Genomic DNA, 9,721 nt, shown 5'->3' on the forward strand with positions numbered 1-9,721 from the left:
CCGGCCCCGCGGCCTCCGCCGGCCGCTTCCTCGGCGCGTCCGGGCCCGCCATGGCGCTCAACAACTTCCTCTTCGCGCAGTGCGTCTGCTACTTCCTGGCCTTCCTCTTCAGCTTCGTGGTGGTGGTGCCGCTGTCCGAGAACGGCCACGACTTCCGCGGCCGCTGCCTGCTCTTCACCGAGGGCATGTGGCTGAGCGCCAACCTGACGGTGCAGGAGCGGGAGCGCTTCACGGTGCAGGAGTGGGGCCCGCCGGCCGCCTGCCGCTTCAGCCTGCTCGCCAGCCTCCTCTCGCTGCTGCTCGCCGCCGCGCACGCCTGGCGCACGCTCTTCTTCCTCTGCAAGGGACACGAGGGGTAAGTGGGGGCCTGGCGGCCGCCCTGCCCCATCAGACGCAGCCCTCAGGCCGGGCACGGCGTCCCTTCCGAGCCCGCAGCGCCCCCAGGCCATCCTCCCCAAAGGAGGAGCATGAGTCCCACCCTCTTCCCGGGGTGGGGGTGGGGAGCTCAGAGGCCCCAAAATATCAACCCTTGGTGCTCACCGCCTCCATGCAAACTGCCCTTTGTCTACGCAGAACCCGCGGACCATGAGGGTCTCCCGCGCTCTGTACAAGGCCAGTACTTCCCACCCCACGTGCGCATCACCTCCCGCTTTGGGCATTTACCACCCCCGCCCCTGGGATTCAAATATTGCATTGTCATCTCTGAGCGGACCTGGGCCCTCCCTGGCTTGCTGGCTCAGGCTCAGGCATCAGTGCTGCGGACAGCCCCTAGCGGGTCTGGGCCCCCGCACTCCTCCAGGTGCAGGGGAGGGATCAGGCCAGGCAGGTGGCTGACAGGGCAAATTGGGGAGTCCTCTCCTCATCCCCACTCCCGTCCTCCTGGGAAGGATGATGATGGTGGGGCAAAGGCCAGAGGGAACCTCTCTAGGCCCACGGGCTTGGCTGGGAATGCAAGACAGGGAGCAGCATGTCCACGAGGCCTCCCTGCCTCCTGGTCTCTGTGTTCCTCTTCACCTTTCCCCACCCTGGCACAATTCTGTGAGAGAGGGATGTGGTTCACCCGGGGTCCTCAGCTTGTAGCCTTCCATGCGCCTTTACCCCTGGGACCTTCTGTGGGAAGGAGGGGGCCTGTGGCAGGGCAGGATGGCCCCTTGACCGGCCTGGGCTCACCCTAGGCTGAACCCCAGCCCCACAGCACCTGGAGGCCCCCCAGGCTGACACGTGGCTTCCTGCAGACTCTCAATCCAGAACCTTGGTGTAGTGTGCTGAACTGTGCCCACGACAACACGTGTCCAAGGCTGCACCCCAGGACAGGTGTGTGTGACCTTAACTGGGGATGGGGTCTTTGCAGGTGTCATTCAGCTAAAGATCTCAGGATGAGGTCATCCTGGATTTAGGGTGGGCCCTAAATCCAATGACTGGTGTCTTTATAAGAAGAGGGGAAGAAACAGAGAGAGGAGAGGCCGCGTGAAGACAGAGACTGTGGTAAGAGTGACAAAGCCGCTCCTGGCCCTTGCTGGCCTCACATCCACAGGGGAAATCTGTCCTTCTCCCAAACCCCGCCCCACCCATGCCCCCGTCCATTATTTGTTGGTATTTTTTAGGGGGCTTTTCTCTTCTTTTGGGGACCTGAGAGATAAGCTATTGCTCTGAGGTCTCAGTGGGTTGGAGGGTCAGGTGGGGACCCCTGAGAGCCCTCAGCCTGGCTTGGGCATGGACAGAGGGGATTAACAGGGGTGGCAGGGTGAAGAGGACTGGAACAGCCCAGCGTGGGGACTGAAACACCCAGAGGGGGTGAAGTCCAGCAACGCACGTGTATGAGTTTCCGGGGCTTCTCTCACAAAGTGCCACAAACAATTTATTCTGCCACAGTCCTGGAGGCCAGAAGTTGGAGATGAAGGTGTTGGCAGGGTGGGTTCCCTTGGGAAGGAGAATCCTTTCTAGGCTTGCTCCTGGTAGCTGTCTGCAACCCTTGACATTCCTTGGCTTGGGGCTTTGTCACTCTGTACTGGGGTGCAGCCTCGGACACGTGTTGTCGTGGGCACAGTTCAGCACACTACACCAAGGTTCTGGATTGAGAGTCTGCAGGAAGCCACGTGTCAGCCCGGGGGCCTCCAGGTGCTGTGGGGCTGGGGCTCAGCCTACGGTGAGCCCAGGCTGGTCAGGGGACCATCCTGCCCTACCACAGACCTCCTCCTTCCCACAACGATGGCTGGTGTCCCCAGGAGGTGTTTGAGATGTCATCACGTTGCATGTACATTGTCAAGTCTGGTCAGTGTCTCTGTGCAGATTGGGGCAGGGAAGCATCTCCAAATATGAGACAAGGTCTGAGGAAAAGGAGGACAGTCAGCAGCATAGGGTAGCTGAGGTCCCTTCGGTCTGGGAAGCTGAGGGCAGTGGGCACAGGCCGTGCGGGAGCCATGGTTTGGTCATCAGCTCATGCCCATCATTCCACCTTGTCCCTATAAGACAAGTGTCCTCAAGAGACCACATCTTACAGCCTTAAGATGAGAGGACAGAAACCACTATTGCTGACCTCCCCAGATTTGCTGCCCAATTTGTGCGAAATGACCAGGACTCCTTTCTCGAAGGCTCTGGGCCTCTCAGCTCTCACTGCTCTGCTCCCAGTCTCTAGGGGTCTCTTGGGGCTCTGGGATCGCGCATCACTGAGCCACGGAGGCTGAGCCCTACCCAGAGAGCTGCTTCCTGGTCCTCACCTGCTAGACCCTGAACACCCCAAGGCCAGTTGTCTTATCGGGACAAGGTGCCCTCGGCAGCCAGCCAGCTGTGCCATCTGTCAAGGTGCCGACCCTTCATCTTGGTCTGGTGGTAGGACTGGGCCAGAGCTCCCCTGGATATCCGGGGTGACCCACCATCTGAGGGGACCCTGGGCTGGATGAACCCAAGGCAGGCGTGCACCTCATTTCTCTCTGCGTGTGCAGGGCTGAGCTTGGGAGTCACAAATTAGTGTTTGTCGAATGAAGACAGAAAAATGCCTGCATGTGGGGTCTGCTGCCTCACAGCCCACCCCCGCCGACTGCCCCCCGCCCCCAGCTCAGCAGCTGGGCAGGCCTCGTGGAGCAGGCAAGCAAGTGCTGGGTCAGTGGGGGCTCAGGACCGACAGGAGGCTCAGAAGGACTGTTAGAGCGAGCTTGAGGGACGGCGAGGGCCCTCAGGGTGTCCAGCCCATCAGGGACATGCTGTCCGACTTGGAGTTCTAGAGGGCCCTACCCACTAATTCTCTTGCGTCCGGCTGCAGAGACCAGCCAGGAGCCCGGCCAAGAGCGAGGGCAGAGCCCGACCCTTTGGTCTGTGTGACGGGCTCCCGGCTGGGTCCCCAGCGCCTGGGTCAGACCCTGTCTGTGGTTCTAGCTCCCTCCAGGGTGTGTCCCTGGGCAAAGTGGGGCCTCGACAGCTTGTGCCCAGCTGTGGACAGGGCGAAAGGAATGGGTGTGTGACTCTGTGGCACCTGTGGCTTCCTCGGGTGCTTCCGGCTGGGGGCGCATGGGCGACCTGAGGGTGGGTCACAGGCCTGAGTGTGCTGAGCCCTTGGAGTGTGCAGGTGGTCGTGGTTTGCGCTTGACGGGTTTGTGATTGACGGCTGGGCAGCGCCAGGTCAAAACAACCCATCTGTCTGCCCACACGTGTCCCGCAGCCTACAAATGGCTCCCAGGGCTTCCCGGGATAGCGGTCACCATGGAGACGGCACATCCAGGCCGGCACCCTGAGAGGCAGCGAGAAGGATGGAGTTAACCCTGTGTGTGCCAGCCTTCCTGGTTGTTTGGCCGCTGCCCTGTGGGTCTTTGGGGAGCGGGGAGGGGGTTGGCATTGGGGACTCTGGGGTCCGGGCCCAGTGAGGCTCTGAACACTCCCAATTCTTCAAAACTCTGTGAAGCCCAGGCAGGTTCCATGGAAACGGACCAGAAATGGACTTGGGGAATAGGAGGAGGCTGTTGGGGGGATGGGATGGGGACGCCATGTTCCTGTCATGGGAGGAGAACCCCAAATCTTGCCTGTGTAATAGGATGCAGCTGGAGCCTGCAGACAGTTGGGTCTTCTGGCTGTGGGAGGTTGTGTTGTAAACCCCGCTGAGGGCGGGAGGGGCAGGTGTCGGGATGGGGGTGGGGGGCGTGTGTCTCAGGGGGTTCCCCGAGGGGGCTTCTGGCCACACATGGAACAGCAAGCCGCTGGTGTGCCTCTCTAGAATTAAGTACAGAATGTGGGGCATGCCGCCCACTCCCATGAGAGGGGGCAGGAGTTGAGGGTGGTGGTTGCCCAGTCAGCATGTCCTCTGCACCCTGGGCATCCTTCCTCCCTCTAGGAGGGCCTCCTGGGGGCAGCAGCTGCTCGTCCAGGATGCTGGGCACCTGCTGGGCAGGGTGCCTGGTGGGACAGTGGTGTTGGCAGATGGAGGGCACCCAGGGAGCCTCTGTCCCGGTGATCTGGCCTTCTGTGCTGAGGGCAGGCAGCTTCTTTGCTTTGCCTGTGGAAGCTCCGTCCTGGTCCCCCTGGGACCACCCCGTTCTCCTCAGCTGGAGTGGGGGGGGCATCCAAAGTCAGGGTGTAGGCTCTGGGTAACCTCTGCTTCCCTTAGAGCATTAGCTCCAGGGAGTGGACTCCCCTGCACACTGCCTAGCCCCATGCTGATTGCAGGGGGCGCAGCTGGCCCCAGGCCCAGTCTCCAGGTATCTGGTTGCTGACCCTGCCCCCATGCTTCCTGCCCCCACCCACGCTTCCATCTCCTGTGGCCACAGGCCCAGCCCCATGCAGGCACACAGCTCCGGCCCAGCAGGTCAGGGTTCCAGTGATGGGTGGAGGCCTGTCCTGGGGAGGGAGCAGCACCCCTGCGGTTATTGCTGTCTGTCCCTTGCCCACATAAGCTCCCTCAGTTTCCACAATGACCCTGTGGGGGGGCTCCTGCTCCCCAATTTACAGAGGGAGAAATTGAGGCCCAGAGGGCAACTTGCTGAAGGTCACGCAGCTGGGAAAGAGGTGGGCCGGATTTGACAGCCAGCTCTGTCTGGTGACAACTTCGGAGGTGGGGTGGGCCATCACGTTCCCCTCTTTATGACTGTAGGCCCCCTCCTCTGATTCAGAGTGCCCAGGGCCAGGTGGATTTTGCCATCAGGATCCCCGCTGGAATCGGATGGCTCACCCAAGTGAGGATAACCCGAGGAGGGCGATTGGCAGAGACGAAGATGTGGGCCAGGTGTGGGCCCTGCAACGGCCCTGTCACCTCCTCTGGTCACGGGGACCATGTAGGGGAGGCTTGGGTGGAAGCGGCCGCCTGGAGGGGCTGCTGACCTTTGGTAGAGGGACAGCCGACCGGGGGCATCCCCAGCAGGGGCCTGGAAGGAGAATTTCCATTGCCAGTCCCCTGCCGGGTCCGCACTGGTTGAGCCCAGCCAGGAGCCCAGGAGAGGGGTCACTGCCATGGTCTCCTTGGGCCGGCCCCTCGGGCGGAGGATGGAGGAGTCCCCAGTGGGGCCATGTCTGTGTGGACCCGGAGCAAGCTCTGTCCTCATGGCCCTGCCTCCTGTGCCCCCCGCCCCCCGTCACAGCTGGGCCTTTTAGGCTTCAGTGGACAGATGCGAGCGGGGTGACTCCGCAAGCCCCTGATGCAGGTCTGGGCCAGCGGTGTTGATGACCATGAGGGCACAGGGCCCCAGGGCAGCTGAGTGGGGGAATGGCCCGGGAAGAGCGCGGATGCGCTGGAAGCCAGCACCCCTGGGTCAGATCTCGGCTCTGCCTCCCCTCTGCAAGGCCGGGCTGACAAGTGCTCTCCCTCCAGGCCTCCGGGAGGCTGGGATGGGACTTCGGGGTGAGGGGCAGTGAGGGAGGCAAAAGTGGCCCTGGCGGCCCTGCATGGCCCCCTTGCCCCAGCCGGGCCCAGCCCCCGCTGTCCCCTGGCACCAACATCCCAGCGGTGCGCACGGTGACCGTCCTCTTTTGTCCTTTGCTGAAGCTCCTTCCTCTACGCCTTCCTGAACCTCCTGGTCAGCGCCTCCGTGGTCTTCCTCGTCTTCATCGCCAGCACCATCGTGAGCGTGGGCTTCACCATGTGGTGTGATGCCATCACGGAGAAGGGCACTGTGCCCCACAGGTGGGCCTGCGCCGTGCCCCACCCCCGCTGCCCCCCGGTGACGTCCTGGGGCACGAATCCCATTCCGAGCCCAGCCCGAGGTTTTGCTCATCCTGCCTGGGGCTCCCACCTGTGCACACCTGACCAGCGCCTTCCCCTGGACCTGCCCCCTTGACCTCAGTGCCCCCTTCACATGGGAGTAGGGCCCTGGATCCGGGCTGGGGGACGGAGGCCCAGTGTGCTCTGGGTCCTGGAGGCCTGATATGACCGCACGGCAAGGCCCGGGAGATCCCACCCTGTGCTGCTTTGGAGGTGGGCTGCGGAGTTCTGAGCTGAGTCGGCTCCTGGAGGGTTTGGAAGACGGCGATAGGGATGGAGAGGAGCGCGAGCAGAAGCTTTTGGTTGGAGGGGTCAGGGATGAGGCCTTTGGGGCCCGGAGAGCTGCCTCACCGTTTGGGGGTGCTGCGTGTCACTCCCTGTGCTCCGTGCCCCAGCGTCACCTGCCACCCTGTGTCTTGCTGTTTCAGCTGTGAAGAGCTCCAGGACATCAATTTGGAGCTGAGCGTGGACAACTCTGCCTTCTATGACCAGTTTGCCATCGCCCAGGTAGGCAGAGGGGCTAGATAGGCGGGGCTGCCCAGGTAGGCGTGGTCTTTCTGGTGGGAGGGGCTGCCAGCAGGCGGGGCTGCCCAGGTAGGCGTGGTCGTTCTGGTGGGAGGGGCTGCCAGGTAGGAGGCGCTGCCCAGGCAGGCAGGGCTGTTCTGGTAGGAAGGGAGCTGTCCAGGTAGGAGGGCTCTTCTGGTGGGAGGGGCTGCCAGGTAGACCGGGAAGCATGCATTGTTGGGGAGGGATCCATTCACTGCTGAACGTTCACTGAGTGCACAGCCTGCCTCCCAAAGCCCTCATCCAGGGGAGGTTGAGGATGGTGCCAGGCAGAGGAGATACAGCTGAGTGAGTGGTATTCCTGGGTTTCGGAGACTTAGTGGGGGCTCTTGCAGGTGGATGTGGAGAGGGGTGAGGCATGGGGCATCCTAGGAGGAGGGGACAGGTGAGCTAACTGCAGACATGAGGTCCAGGGGCTGAGGGAGTGGCTCTGTCCCAGGTGGAAAGGACACTAGGCATCTGATCCTGGGTCTGCAGCCAAGGCAGGGAGCTTGGACTCCTTGCACCAAGTGGGCACACTCTGGTAAATGCTGGAGGGCTCGCGGTTATTCCCTGGCCCGGGGAAACTGATGCGGTGTCTGAGGGAGGGTGTGGGGGGATCCAGCCTGTGAATTTGGAGGAGCCCACCCCCAACTGCTTTGGGGGGACAGCTCCTCTCCCTGCCCTGCCCTTGTGTGAGCTTCGTTCCCTGCCCTCCAGGTGCATCTCTAGGGACCCCGTTTGCTGGGATGCAGGCGTGTTAGGATTTGTTAGTGGTCAGTAAGGGCTGTTTCCCAAAATCTGCATCTGTGTCCAGGCAGATGTCACTGGTGAGGGTTGCCCAGGTGGGGCTGGCTCCTTCCAGCACTGAGCAGGGCTTGCTGACATCCAGGTCCATTTCTGGACCCCAGGCCCGCCTCTCAGGGCTCACATTGGCCAGTGACCGGTCTGAGGACTCTTCCGACGGAGAGGAGCCCTCTAGGGGCTGGACATCCGGTGGGTCTGAAGGTTCTTTGCCGAGATGAGCTGAAACTGCCAGAGACAGCTTCACGAAAATTCAGTGGAAAATGCTTCAGCCCTAATTTGCGCCAATTAGATTAGAAAGGTGTGAGCTGAGTCTGGTGATAAATAACCCCCAATGAGAATCTGTTTAATGTGGCTCGGGCCTGGTTCTGATTAAATTGTTTCTCCTTCAGCTGTTTGGTAACGGCAGCTAAGGTCAGTTTGTTCCAGTGGCTGGAGGAGGCTGTGTTATAGACGGGCTCTCCGTGGAGCTGGGCGGGCCTGCCTGCCTGGGGGTGAGGGTGGTCAGAGTCCCCGAAAGCATTGCCCAGCTTGGGGTTCAGAGGCCTGGCCGCCACATACCAGGAAGGGATGGTTGTGTGAAGAAGGAGGCAAGGCGGGCCCCATGGTGGGCCCCGTAGCTAGCCCCTGACCTGTCCCCGAAGTGGGTCCCACCTTTCCCGGGGGCAGGGGGGTGGGTGCACTGGGCAGTGGATGGTGGGTCTGGCTGGCCTCCTGACCTCGCCTCTGCCCTCTGTAGTTTGGCCTCTGGGCCTCGTGGCTGGCCTGGCTGGCCATCACCATCCTGGCTTTCCTGAAAGTCTACCACAACTACCGCCAGGAGGACGTGCTGGACAACCTGGTCCACGAGAAGGAGCTGCTCCTGGCCAGGCCGACCCCCCGGGCCTCCTTCCAGGAGGAGAAGAGCGCCGTCATCTAGGACCCACCCCGCCCGGTGCTCACGGCCCGACCCAGGGGAGCGGCTGGGGACTCTGCCTGGCCCTGCCTGCCCCTCGCCTTGCATGTCTCCCTTCGGCACTGTGTGACGTGAGTGACCCTGCTCACCCAAGCACCCCATTCCCACCTTGAGTGTGGCAGTTGACTAGGGTGGGCGCCAGCCCTCAGACAGGGACACACAGAGACTGTGGGACCCCCTCCGGGCCTCATGCACACGCAACACGCCTGTCCCAGGGGCACTGGCTGGGCGAGCCTGGGTGGGGGGGGTCCACCCTCTTGGACGCCTCTGGCCATAGGGCTTGCAGGTCCTGCCTCGGCTGGACGCTGTCTCCACCTGCTTGCCCAGGTGTGATTCGGTGCCCGATCCTGTGGCAGCAGCCCGTGTCCCCAGAGTGACCCCAACCCACGATGGCCACTCGTCCCTCTTGTCCCCTGTTCCTGAGCAGTGTGTGGGGCCTGGGAGCAGGGGGCCGATGGCAGGAAGGAGCTGCCCTGCCCTGTGTGGCCCGTCTTCTGGCCCCGCGCTTCCCCCACCCCTGCCACAGGGCTGAGTTCCCTGTGCTCCGGCTCTGTGGCCCCCGGTGGCCAGGCGGGTCTCAGAATCCAAAGCGCAGGGCCAGTGGTGTTGCCCACAGTCAGGTGGTGGCTGTGCAGGCGTCCTGGCAAGTGGCTGTGGTGTCAGAGCTGGGAGCCGGCGCCTGGTGCCCCAGGACTGGCTGGGGGAGCCCCGCATGGCCCCGCCTGGAGGGGCGCAGTGTGGGGAGGTGGGGACATGGGCTGGGGGGCGCCCCACCTCCTATGGAGGGAGGGATGGGGCAGGTGCCGCTGCAGGTGCCTGCACGCGTGTGAGTGCATGCGAGGGTGTGAAGGTGTGTGTGTGATATGAGTGTGTGCACACACGTGGTCTGCATGGGGAGGGTGTGTGCGCGAGCTGTGTGTGAGCACGCATGTGCACAGTGTGAGCGTGAACATGTGTGTGCACGAGAATGTGGGTAAGTGCATGTGAGCGTGCATGTGTGTGTGAGTGTGCACTGGAAGGTGTGAGCAGAGATCAGAGTGGGGGAGGACACAGCAGCTCCTTGAGCATGCATGTGCACAAGTGTGAGTGTGAACATGAGTGTGTGCACACACATGGAAGTCTGCATGGGGAGGGTGTGTGAGCGAGCTGTGTGTGAGCATGCGTGTGTACAAGTGTGAGTGTGAACATGCTTGTGCACGAGAATGTGGGTAAGTGCACGTGAGCGTGCATGTGTGTGT

General features: G+C 62.4%; 1 protein-coding gene across 1 annotated transcript; it reads left to right on the top strand.

The window, feature by feature from the left end:
- The first annotated feature begins 50 nt into the window (after nucleotides 1-50).
- On the top strand, nucleotides 51-8,447 carry TMEM179 (transmembrane protein 179). Its single transcript, XM_021679718.1, has 4 exons — nucleotides 51-355; nucleotides 5,966-6,103; nucleotides 6,610-6,688; nucleotides 8,268-8,447. The coding sequence occupies exons 1-4, from the start codon at nucleotides 51-53 to the stop codon at nucleotides 8,445-8,447; spliced, it is 702 nt and encodes a 233-aa protein (XP_021535393.1).
- The last annotated feature ends 1,274 nt before the right edge of the window (nucleotides 8,448-9,721 follow it).

The sequence above is a fragment of the Neomonachus schauinslandi genome, chromosome 9 (genome assembly GCF_002201575.2).
Source record: "Neomonachus schauinslandi chromosome 9, ASM220157v2, whole genome shotgun sequence".
Classification (NCBI taxonomy): Eukaryota; Metazoa; Chordata; class Mammalia; order Carnivora; family Phocidae; genus Neomonachus; species Neomonachus schauinslandi.